Genomic DNA, 25871 nt, shown 5'->3' with positions numbered 1-25871 from the left:
TCATCTTTTTTTTAGAAAATAGATTCCTAGAACAACAAAGTGCAATATTATAATCAAGTCCTAAAAATGTCAGTATGGCCTTCAACAGTATCCTTAACTGAGTAATATTTCATCACATTTACATACAATTTTGTTTAGACTTCATATTCTGCTGCTTATTTTATGTTCGTTTGTCATACCATCTATTTTTAGTGCTTCGCTTTTGTGGATGTTGTCTTCCTTGTTTCAATTATGTTGAGACCTGTTTCTCTCCAATGGAAAGAAATCACTGATAATTTAACAAGTAAACAAAATCCCAAAGTAGTAGAAAAATTATAAAAACACAAATAATGAAACAACGATGATGATAATTTAAGTAGCGAAGGTTTCTAAATTTAATATTATGAAGGCAGGAAAGTAAACACATGAACATAAGAGAAAAATACAAAAATGAGGGTTTATATAAATAAACTTAATAAACATTTGCACAAGGACGAACAAACAGACTGACATTCATAACTCAAAGAAAAGCATCAATAGTAAAAAAAAATCTTTTACAAGATGAGAGGGATAAAGTAAAATTTATATGATCAACACTGATAAAAAATCTTTTGCTAACATGTGTCTAAAAAACATTTGGAATTTCATAATTTGTTTATTTTAAGTGTCAGTATGAAAGTAGAAGTTATACAGTAAACAATACAAATTTAAAATGACTGATATTTTAGGAAAAAGTCATGAAAATCTACAAATGTGCTAAAATTGCAATTCAAGTTTATAAAACATAGCGAGGCTTTCGTGAAATCATTGATATTTTTTTATGAAGCAACCCTATAAGTTGCTCAACAAGTTGTGCTGTTGATAAATGTCATGCAGTAATTGTGTGTGATTTTAAATTTTCTTTTCAATTAGTATATATGAACAAATATGTAATATAAGTCATTTGTCTATAACTATTTAAAAAATGCAATTAATGAAAATGCTCCTCATTTTTAGTACCGAAGCTACTCTATAATTCAGTCAATCTGTCCGTCAATCTGTTCGTAACTCTATGGAGGAAATGTATTTTCTCAGCTTTTGAAGATAGACGGCAGACATTTTTGGTGAAGATTCCCTGTACTAATGAGCATCAAGTGTATACTCTACTCTGTCCGTCAGTCATGCATAAAAAGACATTAAGATTATTTTTCTTTAATATCTTTTGAGGAAGGTTTCGTGAATTCTATGAATTATTGCATATTTATCAACTGAATATCTTCTCTACAATTCATTTTGTCTGTTTGTCCTTCGCTATTTATGGATGTTGTCATCCTTGTTTATTACAGTGTATTTTAAATGTAAATGTAGTAGCAAAGCTACTCTCTAACTCCTAATAAATCTTAGAGTTACCTCCAAAATTTTAATTTCACAATTCTTATTTACATACAATCCCTAACTATGAGGAAGGTTAATCCTAAGATAATGGGGAGTGGATCCCTAAGTCTGCAGGGCCTATACCTCTGTTTAACTTACACTGCGGGGCTTCCCAGTGATCAATATATTCAATCCTTATCCGACCTAACGTAATAAACGAGCATATGAAAAACTTATTTTTAAATAAGGATGTTGGCCCGTGGGGGGGGGGGTTATTATATTCGACTAGGCACTTTGAGGGAAACCACCAAAATTATGACTTATTATAAAGTAAGTGAGGAAGAGCTATTAAGATTTGGCTGCGAGTGCTTGGAAGCTGTAGGTGCTTGGTAAGTATCTATCTATCTATCTATGTATTTATCTAAAGTTTATATGCCACCCCCCCCCATAAAAAGAAAATGAAAAAATTTGAAAAATTTTTGATGGTGCACGTTTGGAGTGGGGGTAATCATCACTTTAACCCCCCCCCCCCCCTACTTGGACGTCCCTGGCATGATTTTTTTCTTCACTTTTATGGATGTTGTCAATTGTCATCCTTGTTCTATCTATCTATCTATCTAGCCACTCGCATGCAGAACAGCATATAAGCGTACTGGTGGAAGCTGACCTATCTATCTATCTTTTGCCCAGTTCACAAACAACTTTCAGAGGTCGACCGATTTATTCTGTAGGTCAACCTAAACAAGTAAAACTAACAAATGCCTTTATAAAATCGGTCAACCTAAAGCTTCTTTAGGTCGACCTAAAATTTCCAGAGGTCGACCTATGTCTTTTGTGAACTAGGCTTTTATCTATTTATCTAGCCACTCGCATGCAGAACAGCATATAAGCGTACTGGTGGAAGCTGACCTATCTATCTATCTTTATCTATCTATCTAGCCACTCGCATGCAGAACAGCATATAAGCGTACTGGTGGAAGCTGACTTATATATCTATCTCTATCTATCTATCTAGCCACTCGCATGCAGAACAGCATATAAGCGTACTAGTGGAAGCTGACCGGAGAGGCCACTACAGCCATGGATTCAACAGGCTCAGAGGACATTATGTTGCAGATATTAGGTCTAAGGTTAGTTAAGTAACTTGCCTCAAGAAAATTGATTATAATAGAAACAAAATTGCTTTTGCTAGAGTATATCAGGGATCTAAAGGAATAAGACAATGGCCGATATTAGATCAAAGGTTAGTCTAAATAGATAATTACTTTAAAAAAAGGGAGATCACCACAAAAACAAAATTGATTTGCTGGAAAAAAACATTACCAGGCATTTTTGAGAAAGTGAAAAGAGCAAAAGGGAATGTAGTGTATGATAAATGCATTACATCATAACATAAAGACAAACAAAAATATTGGGTGCTTTCCCCAATGTATCAGTTCAGACCTAAAAAAACCTCCCCTTGTTATTGGAATAAATTGAAAATATTGGAAAAATTTTTAGAAATACGTCATAGAATGTATATTCGAATAAATATGTTTCAGATATGTTATCCAAATAATAAACCATCCATAGAAAAAGAAACAGCTTCTACAGCATTAATTAATGGAAATAATTCATTAGGTAAGTTTTCATAAAGTTACAAATTATCTTATTATTATTTTTGTAGGATTTAGTAAAACACGTCCAAGGGCGGGGGTAAAGGGGGGTTTACCACCCTCAAACTTTTAAACCCTCATATCACCCCCTCCCAACTTTTAAAAAAGAATACATTGGATAACCCCTCCTTAAACCTTTCACATCCCTCATTTTAACCCCCTCAAAAAAAAAGGTTTGACGCCCTGTAATATGCAAGTCAGAAAATTATCGACAGTTATTTCAAGTTTAGGTTTTTAACTTTAATGAGACTTTTAAGGCTATTAAATTCAAAGTTGTGATATGAAAAAAAAAAGAACACACATTTATTAAAGGAGCGGTGGTGGGAAATTTTGCCATGGATGTCGCCATACAGAAAGCCAAGGAGTCTGGCGTTGGTTGGGTCACTGTCAGGTCCAGTCATATTTAAAACTTTTATAATAGTTCATTAGAAATTTTAAGTTATTGGATTTAGAAAGATTTAATTAAAATTCATTGTATGTTTATTGCAAAATTTTTCACAATGAAAAAAGTAAAAGCATCCCTGTCTCTGTGTACCAAAGGATCTTGCTAACCACTGAACCAATATGATTCTCCTTTACAATGTTGCTTCTGAAAGGTCCTGGGAAAGTTTATAACTTTTTTGGGGAAGGGGAATATTTTTCACTTTTTCTTTCAAAACTATAGAAAAATGTATGTGGAGGGGGGGGGGGTCTAATTAAGCCCCTAACACGTTAAGTAACTCTAGAGGCGAAGCCGCCAGCTATGTAAATAATAACTACTTTTTAATTCTTCTTTATATTGTCAACACAATAAAACCAAATTTTAATTCTATTTATTACAGAGCCAAATAACTAATCTAATTTTATGTGTAGAGGTTCCAATCATTTTGGGATTGCTGGACACTATTCCAAAAAAGCTTTAGGTAAGTATATTCTTTATCCTATTATATGTATAAAGTAGTTATAAGCTTTTTAGTCTGTAGTGAGGGGTCTTGCTAACTGCTGTATCGATAGGGTTTTCCTTTACAGTTAAGCTTCTTATAGGTCCAGGGAAGGTTTTTTAAAACTATTTAGTGGGAGGGTATCTCCGGCCTCACAATAAAATATGAGCCTTCATAAATATATTTTTTACTTTTCTTTTTTAAAAGCCTAAAAAGTTAAGCTATTGTCATCCTTAATTGCTTTGCTAAGCCCTTTAAAAGCCATTATGCAATTTTTTTTTAAATGTTAGATGCTGGGATGCTAGGAATGGCTTTCACAAATGGATCTCCTTATGTAGCACCAACAAGAAGTGCAACATCAACATTCTCAACACTTCCAATATCACTAGCAGCTCCTGCTAAAGATGGTAATTTACTTACTTTGAAATTTTGTCAATGAATATAAATCAGCTGAATGAAAGACAATAAGGATTTTTGCATGCACAATTATCATACTTCTCCTTTGATATAGTGTACCTATCTTTACTAATCCGTAAAACTTGATTTTTAGTAGCGAATTCGAAATTTCCGTCCGTCTGAGACAGAAAGAGAGAAACGTATCAAGTATTATCAAGTTTTCGTGATTTTTTAGTTCAATGTTTTTTTATGAAACTGTTTCATAGTCATTTTTGCTGGATATCCATCCATAATTTTTGTGCTTTGCTACTTATGGATGTTGTCATCCTTGTTTGTTCTATTGATTACATCTATTTAAAGAGATATGAATTGGTAGCGCTATTACATGCAAATAAAATAAAAATTTTGACAAATTTTAGGTGATCACATGTTACTTGACATGGCAACTTCAAATGCAGCTGTTGGTAAAATGGAGTTAGCCAGGGCCCTAGGAAAAGAAATTCCGAACAACTGGGCTTTAAATAAGTGAGTTTTGAATTTAACAGTAGCAAGTGTACCTTATTCTGTAAAGGTTAAATAAAACTTACTAATTATTTTTCAAGCTCAACAACAATTATGTTGGCCGCTTCTACGCAGCACATCTACCTCCAACATCAGCAGCAACAACAACAGCAGCAGATGTGGAGCCAAGAGCCAACGCTTACAATCTCCCATCCTTCAATATGGGAACCGTCATCATCACCGTCAACTCCAGAGGTTTTTTAACATCTACGACAATGAGATTAATCCCTCAGCTGAAATGTGTTTTTAACTTGCCTGACAAAGAATAAGATAAATCCAGCCTGTCTTATTCGGCTCCTTCTTATCAGAGCTGGTATCGAGCAGAATCCAGGACCTTGGTTCTGCCCAGTGTGCACCAAATCCATCGGCACCACATCAGTACAATGCTCCAAATGCTTGGCTTGGCTCCACGTCAAATGTTCGAAACTGAAAACATCCAAAGAACGCAGGAAATACACCACCTGGACAGGACCATGCTGCACCACCACATTCTCCCCTCACAAACCCCCTCCCCCCCTTAAAACCCCTTCCCCACTTAAATCCCCTTCCCCTCAGAAAACCCCTTCCCCACGTAACCCCCTTCCCCCTCGTAACCCCCTTCCCCCCCGTAACCCCCCTCTCCCCCGTAACCCCCCTCCCCCTCGTAACCCCCCCCAACCCAACATCCTTCCCAACACAGGCTTCAACACAAGAATATTGCAATGGAACATCAATGGAATCCTAGGAAAAATTGACGAACTTCTCCATTACATGGAACACAAGAAATTCCAAGTAGCTGCAATACAAGAGACTAAGATGACCAACAAATCTAAGACTCTCAAAACACCCAACTACACCCTGATCAGACAAGACAGGGGTGTTAATAAAGGTGGAGGTCTTGCCTTCCTTATTCATAAGGATATTACCTTCACCCTGGATAAAACACCACCTAGCTTAGAACGCGACCCACACATGGAGACCATGACCATCAGTATCCAAGGAAAGGACTCCCCCCTCAAGATCAGAAACGTGTATATACCTCCACAAGCAAGCTGTACACAAGGTTACACCCCTAACCTTGATGACCTTTACCTGGATCTTGGTGATAATTATTACATCCTTGGCGACCTCAACGCCCATCATGATCTTTGGCTAAGTGAATCCACACACAACATCAGAGGAAACGCCCTCGCAGATTCTGTTGCAGCCCATGACTGTGGAATTATAAATGAAGACCTGCCCACCAGAGTGACAAATGATGCTTCAACATCACCAGGATTGAGTATAGATTAATTCTATATTGTGTTGGATATGTTGAAACCGGTTTGTGGCCATTTCCCTCTCCCCCTTTATGGCCTGAAAATGGGGAACACTTTCGCTTTCATGAAAAATCTTAAAAATGGTTTCAATAAGTGGGCTCGTATTAACCCCTTAGCTGACGAGATAAAATCAACCTTATTTGACAATCGCTCAAAGCCCACCAAAAAATGGACTTAAAAGTGTATTAAACTGTAAATAAGTCATTTGCGAATATATTGATACCATTAATTTGCATCTTATACAAAAAAAAATATGTTTTTTTAATATTTTTCTCTTGCTACAAATCAAATTTCAAATTTGAATCACCAAAAATGCGAAACTAATTTTTGCTCTAGAACAATCATTTTTTGGAGTTAGAAAGTGCTTAATACCTCATTTTAATCGCCTGGCATTGCTTTATAATATACAGGTAATAACTTGGTTGTTTTTAGAACAGTTGACTAAAAAATCGAGGTTTTGTGATAAACCTACTTTTGTTGTTTCTCCATAAATGATATTTTTTTTTCCAAAATTTTTGGCTTTAAAGAAGCTTTATATATTCATATAACATCCACCTAAATTTGACTTTTGATATATTATCTATAACATCACCAGAAGGAATTGAATTTTGGAAAAAAAATATTAATTTATATTTTACACTGCTATGCATTGTTCTCGTTCTTGTTTCTAAAACATATTTATATAATTTAAAAGAGAATTATTTAACGCTTCTATAGGCATGTTTATCATTTTTCTAGCCTAAATATAACTATAATTTCAACATTTTTAAACATCATCATATTCAAGTTATTTTAACAACTATTAAAACAATTTTTACATTGCAAAACAAGGTGTTATAAAGTGTAGGATCCCTCACAATATCTATCTATCTGTATATAATGCAAGAGTAAATGATATAAGATGTATCTTAAATTCCTAGCTATCAAAGTATAATAGTATAAACACCAGATAATTGGGTCTGGTGCAGTTCACAGTAAAATGTTCTTAGTAATTATCTCCAAAAATCTATGAATTTTAAAGTAGTAGCCAAGTGGTTGAATGTACATGTCATACCTGCAGACCGTAATAAGATGCACAGGGAAAGCACAGTGAAGAAAAAACCTGTAAATAAGTCTTTTTTTGCGCATCTATGTCACTGTGAGATAACTGTGCATTTGTATTAATGACTATATGTAGTCTTTCTTTTGTTTGTCAAAATTCTGTGTGAGCATAATTCATAATACATTCCACCATTTATCCATTAGCCTTTAATTTGACACGTAATAGTGTTTAAACTTGAAATAAAAAAACTAACAGACATTAAAAATGATAAACTCAAAGACCCATAAAGTGGAAACAGAGTAGCTATACTATAAAAAAAAGGACAACATCCATAAAAAGCAACGATTTGAAACAGTAGGACAAAGAAATATTAACACTTTTAAAGTGCCAGCACTGAAAAAGCAGAATATAAGCAAATTTGTAAGTAAATTTGTTGCAAAACTACTTAAAAACAGAATACTGTTTAAGAGCATACTCATATTTGTAAGTAACAATTCTGGTAACAATTATAGAGTTGCAATGGTTTCTCCTAACTTTGAGTTTAAAATCAAAAGAGCAATTCTATCAGTAAGAGCTATCCGTTTTGATTGTACAGAAGGTCAGACCTTTATAATAATTCAAACCTTTGCTTTATAAAAATTCATACTTGTATTTTTTCTAACTTCTTAAAGGAAAGCAAACCATTTCATTTTTTTCTGAAAAAAGTTATATAATGAATTTTAAAATTTTATCATCTTTTGAAAATTCTCTAACATGCATTACATTTACATCATTTTTATCAGGCATAAATCAATGGTATTTCTGTGTGTTCTCTATGGCCTTAGCTGCCTGACGCCTTGGAAATAAAAACAGTTTAGTATTGGCAACTTGTTCACTATTTATATACAAAAATTTAATGTTTTTAATTGCTGTTACCCCATAGTCATAGAGTTGTTTGGGAGTTAAAATTTGATTGTCAGCTGATTGGCGGAGTGAATAGTTGGCAACTTGTCTTTTCACAACTCCCCCTAGCCCATCACACTCGGATTTTCCATGCGAAGTGGCAAAAAAATGCCACTCTGCAGGAAATCCATTATCCTTTTCGTGGAGAGCCAGATTCAGAAAATTGTATCTGTTAAATGTTTAACAAAATATCATTTTTAGAAAATTTTATGTATCTAATTAACCATATAAATTTAGAGAAAGCTAAACATTATTTTATGTTCTTCTAGCTTCAAAAATTAGAAAACTAGAGCTGTTTTTAAAATCTTTAAGTAAACAAGGCCTAAAAAGGTTGTTAAATAAAAGAGTAAGGGAATGGAAAAGATTACTATTACTCACTTAAAGTCCAAAATTCATTAACAAACCAGGGACATGCACAAAACTTTTAAGCCCTCTAGCTCTAATGGGGTAATAGAAGATAATAGGAGGGATGGATTAAGGTCAGGAAAGGGTGACTGAAGTTTTGAGAGTTAAATAATAGGGGGGTCCTAGCTTGGGAATCCTAAGAGATATTGAGGTGATTACTTTGTCCCACTAGCCCCTAAAAGGAAAGTCCCAAAATAAAATTTGTAAATGTTACTGAGGTTGGTTATGTTAACAAAGTTTTCAACAAAAAATCAGGTTGATATCTTTAAAAATAAGCTCAGAACTCATATTTTTAGTTTTGGGTGTCTTTTGCCCAACTAGCCCCTAGAAGGCAAGTCAAAAAATGTAATATGTAAACATTACTGAGTTTGGTAATGTTAAAAAGTTTTCTTTAAAAAAATCAGGTTGATATCTTTATATATCAGCTCAGAACTCATATTTTTTGTGTTTTTGGGGGTCTTTTGCTCCACAAGCCCCTCAAAGCAAAGTCCCAAAATGAAATGTGTAAACATTACTGAGTTCAATTTTAGTTAAAAAGTTTTCTTTAAAAAATCAGGTTGATATCTTTAAAAATAAGCTCAAAACTCATATTTTTTGTGTTTTTGGGGGTCTTTTGATCCACTAGCACCTGGAAGGAAAGTACCAAAATGAAATCTGTATAAGTTGCTGAGTTTGGTTATGTGAAAAAAAGTTTTCTCAAAAAAAAATTAAATATTAAATGATCTGTGGACAAGCATTATAAATCTGTAATTGTAAACTATGAATACAAAAATATTATATCTAATTACTTCTCATAACTGAATGGGCTTCCTGAAACCAGAGACCAGAGAATTGATCTTGCCCACTTGGTGAAAATATGGAGAATATTTAATCCATGAAAATTTCAGCCTTCTATCTTTTGTAGGAGCCAAGAAAATCACGATTCCCTCTTTCTGTCTCAGACGTACAGATGGACAGATGGATGGACGGACGGACGGACAGACGGACGGATGGATGGATGGATGGATAGACAGACTGACGGACAGACAGACTGACAGACAGACAGACATACGGACGGACGGATGGACATTTGAATTATAGAGTAGCTTCGCTACTTAAAACAGATAAATAGGATAATTGTTGTACACAAATTGATTTCAGCATGTTTTAAATGAACTTACAGAGTCAAGGACGTCCAAGCTTTTTGATTTGGGGAAAAGGGGGGGGGGGGTAAAAATTTGTGGGGGTAATCTTTATATCATAGAGGCAAGGACGTCCAAGCTTTTTATATTTTTTGGGGTGAGGGGGAGATTAAAAATTTAAAATTTAAAAATTTTGGGGGTGCCCCCAAATTAATTACTAACCTCTTACCTCCTACTCCCCCCCCCCCCGTCCCCACCTGCCTGGAAGTCCCTGTATAGAATGTAATGATTATAAAGTACCTAACTGCTACAAAAATCATCACCCAACGTTTAAGATTCTAACACGCTTGAATTAACAAAAAGAGCTAACGGTGGCGTAGGTACATACGGATATACACACCCTTATTATAAAAATGTTTTGCTTTTTAAAATAGTAAATTACTTATTCACAATTGTTTTACTTTGTTTGTTTATAATGAAATGCAGCTGTTTTAAGGGTTATCAGCTTAATAATACAGACCGATTCAATGATTGCATTAATATGTTATGATGTTTATCTTTAAAATGGTGTAATTATAGTTATATTTAGCCTGATAAAATGATAAAGATATCTATAGAAGCGTTAAATAATTATCTTTTTAATTACATAAATATTTTTTAGAAACAAGAACGAGAACAATGCATAGCAGTGTAAAATATAAATTAATATTTTTTTCCAAAATTCAATTCCTTCTGGTGATGTTATAGATAATATATCAAAAGTCAAATTTAGGTGGATGTTATATGAATATATAAAGCTTCTTTACAGCCAAAAATTTTGGAAAAAAAAATATCATTTATGGAGAAACAACAAAAGTAGGTTTATCACAAAACCTCGATTTTTTAGTCAACTGTTCTAAAAACAACCAAGTTATTACCTGTATATTATAAAGCAATGCCAGGCGATTAAAATGAGGTATTAAGCACTTTCTAACTCCAAAAAATGATTGTTCTAGAGCAAAAATTAGTTTCGCATTTTTGGTGACTCAAGTTTGAAATTTGATTTGTAGCAAGAGAAAAATATTAAAAAAACATATTTTTTTTTGTATAAGATGCAAATTAATGGTATCAATATATTCGCAAATGACTTATTTACAGTTTAATACACTTTTAAGTCCATTTTTTGGTGGGCTTTGAGCGATTGTCAAATAAGGTTGATTTTATCTCTGACGATAACGTGAACACTGCAGTCTTAAATAATTTATTTTAAAAATGTTTTTTTTTATTTTCATTTGGGGTTTATGGTTTTTAGTGTCGTTTTTTACGATTGTAATAAGTTTTTTTGTATTCATGTGATGTTAATGAAATTTCATACAGAGACTACCAACTACTTTAACTAGCTATGTTTAAAATTTCATCGATCTACATTGAAAGGCCAACGAGTTAACGACACTCAAAGACAATCAACATTTTTTATTTAATAGTATAAAAAAAGACTTTTTTAAATGTAGTACCTACGGACAAAGATTGCAAAATTAAAGGGATTTAAACGTAAAAATCGATCATGAAGCATGAAAAAACTGTGATTGTCATTTGTCTAAAGAATCTACACAAAAAATTTCAGACTCCTATCTTTATTTTAAGTGTTTTTTTTGCACAATAAGTTAACGTTAATTTTGTAAAAGGAAAAAAATAATTGATCCGAAATTTAAACGAAAAAACCTACGGACAAAGATTACATAACTATAGGGGTTTAAACGTAAAAATCGGGCACAAAGCATAATAGAACTGCGATTCTTATTTGCCTAAGGAATCTACACAAAAAAATTCAGACTCCTTTCTTTAATTTTAGTGGTTTTTTTTTGCACGAAAAGTTAATGTAAACTTTGTTACAGGAAAAAGTAATTGATCCGAAATTTAAACCTAGTAAATGAAAACTAGCATAAATCCTGCCATGTGGGTCTGCCCCCAACCCCTTACCCCTTACCAATAAATGAGGTCCATATTAGCAACCTAACTATACAACATGTTCTACCTTGTAAATATTTCCATGAATGAGGGATCTTTTATTTTTTCAGTACAGCTTTGCAACGGATAAATATCCGCTAGATTAAAATCAGTTCTCAGTCATACTGAAAAGCATCATATTACAGGCAATTTTCTCTCTATTAATAAACCAATAATAAATAAGGCAAACAATATTAAATCAGGACTAATTGGTACCCAAACTTTTATAACCATTATAGTAAAAATTGGTTTGTAAATTACATTTGGTACCCAAAGTTTTATAACCATTTGTAAACATTGGACTGTAAATTACACTCAGTACCCAAAGTTTCATAACCATTAGTAAACATTGGACTGTAAATTACATTTGGTACCCAAAGTTTTATAAACCTATATGGCTATATCCGCTAGATTATAATTGGTTCTCTGCCATACTGAAATGCATCATATTACAGACAATTTGGCACAAATATTGTAAGTAATTTAATGGCTTTAGAATCGTTTTACACGTTGTTTTTATGTTAAAAATCGTCCAATTTAACAATACTTTTCAACAAATATTATTAGTAATTTAATGGCTATAGAATAACGTCTTTTTAATCCTTTTTTACATTGTCTTTACGTTAAAACCGTCCAATTTAACGATACTTTTTATAAAAATATTTTTAGTAATTTAATAACTATAGTATAACGATTTTTTTAAATAGTTTTTACGTCATGTTTACGTTAAAACCGTCCAATTTAACAATACTTTTTAACAAATATTGTTAGCAATATAATAGCTATAGAATAACCGTTATTTTAATGAATTTTTTACGTTGTTTTTACGTTACAAACCATCCAATTTAACGATACTTTTTAACAAATATTGTTAGTAATTTAATGGCTATAGAATAACGTTTTTCACTTTGTTTTTAAGTTTTTAACTCTTGTATTTCTATTTTAATATCTGCGGACAGCTGTCTATAATACGATGTGATAAATAACTATTCCAGTAAGGCTTCCAAACCGATTTATATCCTCTGGATAAGAACCTGTTCTAAGCCATATTGAAAAAGTCATGTATAGCATTGTATTACAGACATTTTCCCACAATTACTAAAATAAAAATCCTAAAGAATAATGTCAGTTTTTTAAGCACAGGCCTTCGGCCATTTGGAGCCCACAAAACTGGTTTTAATTGTATAATTTTCCATTTTAATATCCGTGGACAGCTGTCTATAATACAATGCAATAAATAACTATTCCAGTATGACTTCCAAACCAATTTATTTCCGCTGGATAAGAACCGGTTCTAAGCCATACTGAAAAATCATGTTTAGCTTCGTATTACAGTCAAATTTCCACATTTTCCCACGATTACTAAAATAAAAATCATAAATAATAATGTCAGTTTTTTTTTATCACAGGCCTTTATTACAAAACTGGTTTTAATCTTATAATTTTCCATTTTAATATCCGCAGACAGCTGTCTATAATACAATGCAATAAATAACTATTCCAGTATGGCTTCAAACTGATTTATATCCAATGGATTAGAACTGGCTCTAAGCAATACTGAAAAATCATGTTTAGCTTCATATTACAGTCAAATTTCCACGATTATTAAAATAAAAATCATAAAATTAATGTTAATTTTTTTACCACGGGCCTTAGGCACATCAGGGCCCACAAAACTGGTTTTATTTGTATATTTTTTCATTATAAATAACTGTGAAAAGCTGTCTATAATACAATGCGATAAATATATATTCCAGTATAGCTTCAAACCGATTTATATCAGATGGATTAGAACTGGCTCTAAGCAATACTGAAAAATCATGTTTAGCTTCGTTTTACAGTCAAATTTCCAATTATTAAAATAGAAATCATAAAATAATGTTTAATTTTTTAGCATGGGTCTTAGGCACCTCAGGGCAAACAAAACTGGTTTTATTTGTATATTTTTTTATTCTAAATAACTGCGGAAAGCTGTCTATAATACCTATAAATACCTATTCCAGTATGGCTTCCAAATCGATTTATATCCGCTGGATTAGAACCGGCTCTATGCAATACTGAAAAATAATGTTTAGCTTGGTATTACAGTCAAATTTCCACAATTATTAAAATAAAAATCATAAAATTAATGTTAAATTTTTTAGCATGGGCCTTAGGCACCTCAGGGCCCACAAAACTGGTTTTATTTGTATATTTTTTCATTCTAAATTACCGCAGAAAGCTGTCTATAATACAATGCGATAAATACCTATTCCAGTATGGCTTCCAAACCAATTTATATCCGCTGGATTAGAACCAGCTCTATGCAATACTGAAAAATAATGTTTAGCTTGGTATAACAATCAAATTTCCACAATTATTAAAATAAAAATCATAAAATTAATACTAATTTTTTTACCATGGGCCTTAGGCACCTCAGGGCTCACAAAACTGGTTTTATTTGTATATGTTTTCATTCTAAATAACCGTGGAAAGCTGTCTATAATATGATGCGATAAATTGATTAATTTAAGCATGTTAGAATTGTCCTATAATTTTCAAACTATGGATTTCCAGCCAAAAAATTGTTGATCAACAGTGCAGTTACTCTTTAATTTATTTGCCTTGTGGCTTTTCTTGGATGTAATTAAATATATAGGTTTACAATTCAAATATTATGCTTATTTTATTCTAAAATCTTTTTATCATTTTAGTCTTTTAAAATCGCTAGGATTTGTAGTTGCACTTAAAAAAAGAGCGAATAATGAGATTTTTCTTTTATTATTGTTATTATCATAAACCGGTTAGAAGATATATTTTTCATGTCAGATATACTTTATCTACAACCCATCACCAGACATCAGTATAGCCTCCTCCAACCTTATACCTGTCACTAACTGGTCTGTTGAAAGGAAACTAAGCTCTGACCATCTGCCCATCACTATTAGCCTAACAGCAGAACTTAAGAAGTCAAATTCGAGACCATCCACCTATATAAATTTCTCGAAAGCAAACTGGCCAAAATTTCAAGAATACACTGAGAACATCTTTGTAAATGCCTGACCAGTAAATAATGTCCACAAAGCGGAGAAATTCTTCCGCCAGACAATTCTAAAGGCTTCCAAAAAGTTCATTCCAGCTGGCCGCATACCTAAGACCTTCAATGCGCTCCCAACTGAAGCTGCCAAGCTAATAGAGAAAAGAGACGAGATTCGAACTGCAAACCCTTCTGATGTTAGACTCCCTGACTTAAACAAGGAGATTAACCAGAAAATTAACCAACACCGCAAGAATAAATGGCATGAACATCTCGCCAACTGCAAACAAGGATCAAAGAAACTCTGGTCAACCATAAAGAGCCTTAACAATAAACCACACCAGCCTGATAATCAAGGTATCTACTTTGATAATAAAGGCTTCACGGACGCGAAGAAGATTGCTAACAGATTCAATCACCAATACACACCACCATCAAATAAAAAACCTCTTAAACAACTGAGGAAAACCCTTCGCTCCCTGAAAAGAAAATCCAGACACCAACCAGTGGTTTTTACACCAGCCCAAACCCTTGCAGCAATTAAAAAGGCCAAAAACTCAAAAGCACTTGGACCAGATGGTCTGTCACCAATCATGTTAAAGAATCTTGGTACCCATGCCATCAACTTCCTCACCAAGATCTTCAACAAATGCATGGCAACATCCATCATCCCTAGCATTTGGAAAACGGCGAAGATAATTCCTCTCTTGAAACCTGGCAAAGCATCTGACCTCGGCCCTAGCTACCGACCTGTATCCCTCTTGTCACCATCCATCAAGTTACTAGAGGCACTTCTACTACCTCTTATCAACGATGCTGTCCAACTTGCTGATCACCAGCATGGTTTTCGGAAAGGAAGATCAACCAACACTGCCCTCCAGACCATCCTTGACCACATCAACACCGGTCTCAACCGTAAGAAACCCGTCCACCGCACTATCTCTGTAGCCATCGACCTGTCACGTGCCTTTGACACAGTAGACCATCAAATACTCCTCGATGATATCAACAACCTCAACATGAATGACTACATTAAGAGATTGTTATGTGCATACCTACGTGGAAGACAGACATACGTCATGTTTAGAAACTCTAAATCTAAACTTAGAAAGGTTAAACAAGGTGTCCCTCAGGGAGGAGTTCTCTCTCCTCTGCTGTTTAACCTTTATATGTCTAAAATGCCATCTCCACCTGGCAACATTAGACTTGTATCTTACGCTGATGATGGAAACATTCTCAACTCTGGTCCACAGATTGAACCAATAGTCAAGGAAATTAATGCATACCTTGATGTTCTTGATGAATGGTTCCAGGCCAGAAATCTCTTTATTTCACCTTCCAAATCCTCGGCTACTATATTCACCACCTTCTCCAATGAAGTTGGACAGGAATTGGAAGTGAAAATAAATGGAGAAGATGTGCCCACTGAGAAGAAACCAAAGATCCTAGGTGTCACCTTTGATGGTCTTCTCTCCTTTAGACAACACGTCAGTAACGCCAAGACCAAGATCCTTGCCCAAAACAACATCCTGAAGGCCCTGTCTGGCTCCACCTGGGGCAAGGAGAAGGAGGTGATCATCAACACCTACAAGGCCACAGGTCAGTCTCATCTTAACTATTGCTGTCCTTTATGGACACCCTCCATCAGCAAAACGTCATGGGACGAGCTCCAGGTAGCCCAAAACCATGCCCTACGCATTGCTACAGGCTGCCATAAAATGACAAATATTGACCACCTACATGATGAGACCAAGATCATGAAAGTTAAGGATCATTGCGAAATGATCTCTAAACAATTTCTTCTTGCAACACAAAAACCTGGCCACCCTAATCACACTGACCTGTACAGACCACCACCTCCACGTCAGATGAAACAAACACTGACATCCAAGTTTGCTTCAGCAGTGAAACCCATTGCTCGAAATCTGACAGAGGAAAACTACAAGAAAAAGCTCAAAGTCATACACACCAATTATGTGAAGGACTCACTTTTGGCCTTTTCAAATAATAAAGTGCTAAATACTCGTCCACCTGCCATTGACGAGTCTGAGAAGAACCTCCCCAGAGTAACTAGATCTACATTGGCCCAACTAAGATCTGGTTATAGTCAATATCTTAATAGTTATAAATCCAGAATTGACCGAAATTTTAATGACAAATGCCCCAACTGTGATAACAGTCATACATCTGCACACCTGTTTAATTGTCCTGGAAACCCAACCAACCTCACTGTCCAAAGCCTCTGGACAAATCCAACTGACGCAGCCAGATTCTTAAATCTGGCAACAGATGACGGTGACCCTATACAAGAAGGATAATGGGCTAAATGAATGAATGAATTATATAAATAGTAGAATAATGTTCATAATTGCCTTAACTTGTAAATATATTCTAAATAATACTAAAAAAATTAAGCTGATTAATACTTTTTCCATCTAGGGAAGGTAAACCTACCTCTGACCCTAATGAAGCTCTTCCAAGTGGGGGTGGCTGTGGTCTTCCTTTGGGAGGCCTCGAGGAGACCAGTGGTTATAAGGTAATCTAGAGTCATAAACTACAATGTCTATCAATAGTGATCTTTTTATTAGTTGGGGTAGTGAAGAGAGGGTAATAAATTAGCCTCTAACTGGTTAAACTCAAAATTAACCATGTATTGTTAACATTAACCATCAAAAGGTAGCCTCCTCAAATGATATTGCTCAAATAATCATGAACTCTTCCATACATAAAAAAAACATCTACCTACAGGGATATGGATTGGCATTAATGGTCGAAATATTCTGTGGAATTCTTAGTGGCTCTGACTGGGGACCTCATGTTAGGTAATAACTCCCATTTTATCTGATTTCATAAATATTATTGAATTATAATTGGCCAAGAGAAACAGTATTTGTTAACATTTTCTCTTGTTATTAAATATGTTTTCAAAGATGTTTTCATGTTATAAGGAGGTGGAAAATCCAGGACCAGATTGCAAATCTTGGTCAGTGTTTCATTGCACTAGATCCCAAAGCATTCACTGATGGATTTGAAGATAGATGTCAGGTTACTTGTTCTAATTATTCTAAATCTATATTCAAATCTTAAATACCTTACTAAAAAGGTTTCTTTGTCACAAATACTGCCCTAGTGGTAAGTTTAGCTTACACAGGAAAAACCTATACAAGGTATACCAATGAATATTTGAGATTTGTGTATTCTCCCCCCCGCCCCCCAACCTATCTAGGGTCATGCCCATTTATGATTTTCAGGAAAGGGTTAGTTGTGGGAATGAGGTTCTCAAATGTACACTTTTTGTCAGATTATGTAGTAGGATTGTTAATACTTTTATTTTAGTCTTTACTGGATACCTGTAGAGGCTTAGATCCTATAGATCCAGAACTACCTGTCCTCATACCTGGTGACAGGTATGGATTTTCTAGTATGGCTTTGAAAACGATTAATATCTGCTTGATTAGAACCAGTTCTCAGCCAAACTAAAAAATCATGCATAGCATTGTATTCCAGACAATTTTCCACAAATATTAACAAAACTGATCTGAACAATAACATTATAATTTTTTATTTTGACATCTCTTAATATTTTTTTGATATCCCTTAATAATTTTATATTTATTTTTTTCAATAATAAAATTCTTAACTTTATCTGATTTTACTGTTTAGAGGAAGAAATAGAGAAAATAATGTCAGAAAAGAAGGTGGTGTTAGATACAAGGTATGGCTTTTATTATTAAAACTTTATTTTGGAAATCTATTAGAAGCAAAAATGACCATAACATAACATGCTAGAGCTCATTAGTGTAAGAAATATGCACAAAAAATTAGTTTTCTTTATTTAATAGGAGCTGACAACATTATTTTTTCCCCAGAAAAAGGTTTCAGACAGATATTTCATGTAATAGAGTAGCTAGGCATTTTAAAAATTATGTTATTTCATAGAATAAACACTGTTATAATTGTTATATTTCACACACATTTAATAGACATAAAAATTCTAGTCAGAACAGTTTGCCTCCATGTTGAAACTGGCTGAAGAATTGGGAGTCCAGCCTCCACAGTGTTTAAATGTTTAGGCTCAAAGTCAGAAGTTGAAATTGTGATTTTAAGACTTCTGTGTTTCTAATGTGCATAATCATCTTTATGGATTAAATGATATAAATTTTGGTTTTACAAAATACATGTTTTATAATTAAAACTAGTTACTTCGACTCTTTCATTTTATGTTTTTATAAACAAGGGACCAATTGTTACAAAATATTCTATTAGTAGCCCAGTATCCATTGTAAAATTTAAAAGATTATATATGTGTGTTTGTCCATCCATGTGTCAAATAAAAAGGTCTAATTGCTGAAATTAAACTTTCATAAACACAAGCTAATGAATGAAGTAACAGAATGTTTATCTGCATGTCTGTTTATCAATAGTATAGAATTTTACTAACCTCTGACCCAATATAAGTAGATATAGGTAAAACTAAAATAAAAAGTGGATGGCAGACTTGCCCTCCTCCCCTTTCCCTCAATTGTCCCTAGAGGCCTCTAATGGCGTATCTGCAAGATTTTAATAAAATGATGTTAATTCCTGTGTTAAATTATTTCAGCCTTCTGCTACAAAGATTAACAAAAGTATTTGCTATGTAGTAAAAGAATTCAACCACTGATATAAAAGAGAATCCAATACATAAACCTAAAATGTAAAATAATTTATATTTAGTTTAAAAAGAATAAGATAAAAAACAAATGACCAAATTAAAATGTCGCCTTTTTAAAGTTTTGCACTTAAGATAAACTCTTAATTAATTTTCTTGAAATCACTCATTAGTAGGTATGTCTTATCTTTCTTAATATAAATATACGCGGTTGATATGTATACAGTATAATATCTTGATACTTGCATTTGATTCAAATTTATTGCTATTTTGAATGAAACAGAAATATTTGTATCATATACATATATATGTGTAGATTTTTATTTATAGAGGAAACAATTTTATTGAGATTTTTAATCTGAATGGAACGCTGCAAATTTATGTGATGATTTCTCTGTTCAATATGCATCACTTAGTTTATCAGCCTTTCAGATTATCATTTTTGTTCCTAAAAGGTTACTTGTTACAGGAAACAATAGAGGGGGAAGGGTTTAAATTACTGTATGTCCCCACCCCGTAGACCATGTGTTTTTTAATACAAGCCAATAGAGTCAGAAATGTTAACTCTGCTAAGTGTCTACAAAAGAGCAATACCAATTTGCTAGCAGACTAAAAAGGTCCCAACAATATATCCAGGTTGTTGTCAGGGTAATACATAATACATTTCTTGGTTACCTATTAGTCCTCCTGTATTACCAATGAATGAAGTTGGTGTAACCTTCATATCTCTCACTATTTGAGTAATATAGGGATCTCCAATAAATATCTAAAATAATAAAAGAATTATTCTTTTCAAAGAAAATTTTGAAGCCACATGTCATGTATGACGTCATAAAAATACGTCTAAAAAGGAATGATGAGATGTAAAGTGGGAAAGGAAACCCCTAAAAAAAGAGATGGATAATAAGCGTAATTTTATGACGTCACAAATGACACTTTCCGCTGTCCCAAAAATTTTTGTAAAACGAATCCCTTTTGTGCAGTCCTCTGCAGAGAAGTAATGCACTTTATCTCAAATATTAACATTTGTGATAGGCAAAAATCAAGTAATCCCAGTTTTCAAAGGCACTAATATCCTATGACAGATTACTCTTTGATAACACAACCTTTGCCTGGAATTCCTAACTGTTCATGGTAATAAGTTGTCTGATTTTGACCAAGGTATTTCCAATTCTCTTTCTAATCATGTCGTGCATATGACATAGCAACAGTATTTAGTACTGACGCAGCTTAAGTCGAGATTCGAACCCATCAACTACTATATGAGCGTTTGCTCTACGTGTTAAGCTACAGTTGCAGGTTCTTACCATTAAGTAACATAAATTTGGAATCTTTATATCATTAAAATATTATGAAGATTTTTATATTGCCTATAAAAAAATGAAGTCATACTGGCCTACAATTGCATTGGTAATTCTGTCTGTGTATTGGCTTATCATTGGTCATTTGTATTGTATGACGACATAAAGAGCTTAAAAATTCTACCTTAACCGGCGCAACATTTTCCTTAGCATATTGGTACATCAACTTTTTCTGGTTGTCATTGAGAAGGTTGGTATCAAATGAGGACCAGCTCGAATCATTAGATGGAGGCTTTAATATAGAAAACAAGGATGAAAAGGAATCCAAGCACCAAAAATTAAAAATTGACAAACATACATGATTTTAAAAGCAGTTGTTCATTGATCATAAAACAAAAATATTCTACTATGAATTAAATTTTAATATTATTATTTTTGTAGCATGGCTGACAGACGAACGGACCAAGTAAATTATGTAACAAATGCTCATTGGTATAGAGAATCTTCAAAAAAAATCTTGGATAAAAGATGAGATAATCACATTTTCCCCATAGTGTTATAAACTGCATTGATAGACGGACGAAAAGACAGACAATCAACAACAATGCCACTAATAAAAATAACTGGGCTCTGTAAAAATCTCATGGAGAGAGAGGACAATAAACGGTAAGTTATACTACCCAAAAAATCTGTGTTCTTAAAATCTTAGTCAAGTAAAGCAGCAATACCTTCCCTTTATATAAATCCTAGCGGCTTCGCCCCTAGCCTCTTGATCAAACCAATTTTTCGTATTTTAGTTTTTTTTTTAATAAAAAAAAATTTGGGGGGGGAGAAATTTTTTTTTTTTTGAGAAGGGTTGGTTAGTCGACCTCACTATTTTAATTTTAGTTTTAAAAAGAAATTTTTTTTGGGGGGGGGATATTTTTCATTTTTTGGGGGTTGGGGGTGTCTCACACCCCAAGAAAATAGTTATAAACCTTCCCGGGACCTATGAGAAGCTACCCTGTAAAGGAGAACCGGATCGGTTCAGCGGTTAGCGAGATCCTTTGCTACAAACAAACAGACAATAAATCTTTCTCGCATTCATTCGAATCCGGTGGATAAGAACCGGTTCTCATCCATACGAAAAAAACTATGTCTAGCATCATATTATATCCAGCTTTCTACGAATATAAAAATGTACTATTATAAGATTAAAGCCAGTCGAGGTGCCGAAGGCACGGGCTAAAAAAAACTTGCTTTAATCTTATAATTGTACATTGTATATCCGCGGAAAGCTGTTTATAATACGATGCGAGAAATAACTATTCTCTAACCTCTCCCTTCTTTGGATTGTATGACTTTACCTGTAAACAGACATTAGCCGTTGCCAAAATTGCACAGCCATTAAAATATTTCTTTTCAAACACAATTTTGCGTTCAGGGTCCTGAAATAAATATGCTTGATAAATTTTGTTGGTATTAATTTATTTTTGTAATTGCGCTACTGAATAAAGCATATTTTTTCCTATGCGATAAAGAATAAGAAAAGTTATGTCAAGCATCGTATTATATCCAGTTTTTACAAAAAAAATGTACAATCATAAGATAAAAACTAGTTTTTTCAGACCCTGCCTTCAGCATCTCGGGGCTAAAAAAACTGGTTTTAATCTTAAAATTGTACATTTTATATCCGCGGATACAATGCGAAAAATAACTATTAAAAGACATTAAAAATATTTTGTTTACCTTACAAATGACATCTCTTATCTTCTGCAATATTAAACAGTAAGCGGTTTTCCTGGTTTAAAATATATATATAACACTAATGGTAAAATTAAGAAGGTTTTGAGAAAAAAAATGTTAAAATTATTTTAGGTAAAGGTTAAAAAAGCAGGCTTAAATTCCCGCTGGTGTTAAAAATATGTAGTTTATTTTCAAAAAGTTAAATAAAGAGGGGTTTTAATGATCAAAAAATATGTTTAAGTAAAAGCACTATAACAATAATAATTGTATTGTACCTTTCTGGAAAGATATACTCGCTTGGATACTCACTGGATGAAGTGAACAGGATTTCATACTGATAGTCACAAGCCTTTAATTATAGGATTCATTTAATTAATGTTAAGGGTGGGTCGATTTTGGACATTTTTATCTGAGAAATAAGCGGGACTCGATTTGTGAAAGGGGGGTAAAAAAATTTATTGAATCAGAACAATGGATTCTTTTGGTGCTCCCTAAATATGCCCTAAAGTTTAGAATCAGAAACTTTTGTCCGTTCAAAATATCTCGTTCCTAGCCTTAGAAATGACTAAAAACCAACATTTTTAGGGTCTAAAAATGTAGCTACTATTTATCATTCTTTCTAAGATTTATCTTTTTCTTTATACCCATCTAACTAATATCAATATATATGTTTATCAGCCTTTAATCCTTTAATCAGTCTGTCTATCTATCTCAACCTTTAGGCAATCTTTTCACTGTTCCATGTCTTTGTACGTCCGTTATTTCTCTATAAATCTTTATGTTTATCTATCTCTTATTCTATCCATCCATCAATCTTTTTGTCTATCCATCTCAACCTGTAAGCAATCTTGGTTTGTTTTGGCATTTATTATTTTATACATTCTTTATTTAACTATCATTCTATCCATTTATTCGGTTCCAGGACAAACACAGAAGTTCCAAACGTCGGAGTGTTAAAATATCAATTTTATTAAGTATTTCTATACTGATTAGGTTAGGTTAAGATAAGAATGATCAAATAAGCCCCCCGCAGGGATTAGGCATTTAAAAAACCTATAAGATGGTCTAAAAAAGGTTAGGTTAGGTGTCCACTTCGACGTTTGTCCACTCCGACGTTTGTCCACTCCGATGTTTGGGACTCCTGCGTTTGTCGTAGGACCATTTATTGATGTATCAATCTATCCAAACATTAATCATCCTGTCTATCTATTTAAACTTGTAAGCAATCTTTCAATTTGTTTGTTCTGACATTTATTGTTTTGTCCAATCCATATATTTATACATCCATTATTTATCTATCCATCTATCCATCCATCAAATCTATCTACTGAACATGCAGACAATCTTCTAACTGGTTTGTTCTGACATTTATTGTTTTATCTAATCCATATTTTTATACATCCATTATTTATCTATCAATCTATCTATCCATCAAATCTATCTACTGGAACCTGCAGACAATCTTCTAACTTGTTTGTCCTGACATTAATTGTTTTGTCCAATCCATATTTTTCTCTGCCCCATTTATTTGTCAAATTCTAAACAAACAAGGATAATACTGTACCTAAATAGTTTATAACAAAAGATTATAAAAATCAATCAATAAGCAAAATCCAATAGAATATACAGTTTATAATTTCTTAAACGGTATTATTAAACGTATGGAAGGATTAGGAAACTCCCTAGTTTGGGAGAAGGATCACTGCTCAACTACATAAAAGTATTTTTTGAATATTTTCTATTTTAAAACTTTGTCATGAAACAAGAGGGGGATTAAAGTCCAATACATACGGAAATCTTTCTCAAATAATGGTCCTTTTTAATCTTAATGTGTTTCTCAATGCCTCACATAGTTTAAATTTATGCAATGGTTATGAATAATTACAAAATAAATGCTATCTTAGACAATCTAGACTCATAGAGTATATTTCATAAATGAAAATATATTGATCATGAAAATGACTCATGAAATTGAGAATAACAAACTTTTAAACAGATAAGTTCCTCTCCAATACAGACTGTCCATTTTTGGTTCATTTCTTTTACAAACTAAATATTTAAGTCTTTAAAAATTTATAAAAAAAAAGGGAATAAACATAATAAATTAATAGTTATAGTTTTGCATCCTTACAATCTGATATATTAGAAGAAAAATATAAGGATAAAGATAGAGGAATAAATAGTTAAAATGATTGCTGTATAGAGAGATAGAGAATTAGAAAGATGTAGTTTTGATGTTCAGATAGATGACAGAAATATAGAGAAATGTGTAGGTAGATAGATAGAAAGGAGGTTAGATAAATGGGTAGAATACCTTATTAGTTGATTTAAAGGTGAACCTACTAAAGCTACTAATATACTCTTATTTAGATGAATAGAATAATGGACAAGGGGGATTAAAGACAGACAATTACCTTATTAGTAGATTTAGAAGTAAACCTATTAAATCTACGAATTCATTTACAATTGCATGGAAAGATTTATAGACTAATAGATGAACATTTACCATATTCGTAAATCTAGAAGTGTGCATGGGTAGATTTATGGACAAATAGATGAACAATTATACTATAAGTAGAATTAGAAGTGAACCTAGCAAAGCTATCTATTCATTTACAATTGCATGGAAAGATTTATAGACTAACAGATGATCAATTATTTTATAAGTAGATTTATATGTGAACCTAGCAAAGCTAAGAATTCACCTACAATCAGATGAATAGATATATAGAAACTGCAATAGAAGGAAAGATAGATAGAAAATTACCTTATTAGTAGATTTAGATGTGAACCTTGCAAAGCTAGGAATACACTTACAATCTTGCAATACTCTTGTAACCATAGCATCATACAAACAGTTTGATATTCGATAGGAAAAACTTGTCTCCTGAAATTTAAAAAACAAACAGAAATAACTTCTTTTATTTGGGTAGTTTATGAATAATTGGGGTCTTTTCGTAAGTCTCAAAAAGTCTCATAAAGAAACTTTTTAATAAACTTTTCTTTTTTATTCTTTCAATTTGTAAAACTATTAGTTGAAAAGTATGAACAATGCTAGTTGAAACAAACAAATGAAGTAGTCAATTTTTTAAGCTAATGATGAGAGAACTTATAAAAGATTAGGAACTAGTATTATTTATGATGCAAATTCCCTTTTTCCCTCATCAATCTTTTTTTTTAGATCATAGAACAGACATGATAATTGATAGAATGGATTTGTTAAAGAAACTTACTCTGTTATAATATTTTGGTAGAAAATCATTGTAGTTGGTATCATAGCAGTTTCTTCTTTGGGCAGTGTACAGAATACTATCCTGCACATCTAGATAAATAGATAAAACATATATTTGCGAGCATACAGGGATAAGGGATGGGAAACCTGACCAAAAATTAGGTCTCAGCCTCCTTTTTAAAGTGATGGGGCAACTTTTCTTTTTGCCTATAAAATCAACTCATTGCCTCCAGTTCCTTATTGGCTGTAGGCCAATATCCAATAGCCTGAAACTTGCTTTTAGCATTAACC

General features: G+C 33.0%; 2 protein-coding genes across 2 annotated transcripts in view; one reads left to right on the top strand and one right to left on the bottom strand.

Moving 5' to 3' along the window:
• Window positions 1-656: 656 nt before the first annotated feature.
• Window positions 657-18869, top strand: LOC145329021 (putative oxidoreductase YjmC). The gene is made up of 14 exons (XM_080173021.1): window positions 657-707; window positions 1664-1721; window positions 2348-2462; window positions 2874-2952; window positions 3300-3378; window positions 3840-3889; window positions 4198-4314; window positions 4723-4828; window positions 17114-17210; window positions 17423-17496; window positions 17623-17719; window positions 18011-18081; window positions 18338-18389; window positions 18673-18869. Exons 1-14 carry the CDS (start codon window positions 692-694, stop codon window positions 18745-18747), a joined length of 1086 nt encoding a protein of 361 aa, XP_080029147.1. The 5' UTR covers window positions 657-691; the 3' UTR covers window positions 18748-18869.
• The window catches only part of LOC145329020 (pickpocket protein 28-like), a 22473-nt gene continuing 15221 nt past the window's right edge, over window positions 18620-25871 (bottom strand). Inside the window, exons 15-24 of the mRNA XM_080173020.1 lie at window positions 25582-25670; window positions 25116-25235; window positions 24335-24397; window positions 23800-23886; window positions 22624-22697; window positions 22352-22403; window positions 21970-22050; window positions 20808-20915; window positions 19998-20088; window positions 18620-19360 (exon numbers count right to left, since the gene is read on the bottom strand). Coding sequence (XP_080029146.1) covers window positions 19266-19360; window positions 19998-20088; window positions 20808-20915; window positions 21970-22050; window positions 22352-22403; window positions 22624-22697; window positions 23800-23886; window positions 24335-24397; window positions 25116-25235; window positions 25582-25670 — 860 coding nt within the window. The 3' untranslated portion in view covers window positions 18620-19265. The remainder of the gene's footprint in view (window positions 19361-19997; window positions 20089-20807; window positions 20916-21969; window positions 22051-22351; window positions 22404-22623; window positions 22698-23799; window positions 23887-24334; window positions 24398-25115; window positions 25236-25581; window positions 25671-25871) is intronic.

This window comes from Acartia tonsa, chromosome 9, assembly GCF_053477335.1.
Source record: "Acartia tonsa isolate MP-2025a chromosome 9, ASM5347733v1, whole genome shotgun sequence".
NCBI classification, from domain to species: Eukaryota; Metazoa; Arthropoda; class Copepoda; order Calanoida; family Acartiidae; genus Acartia; species Acartia tonsa.
This window is presented reverse-complemented; position numbering and strand designations above follow the sequence as displayed.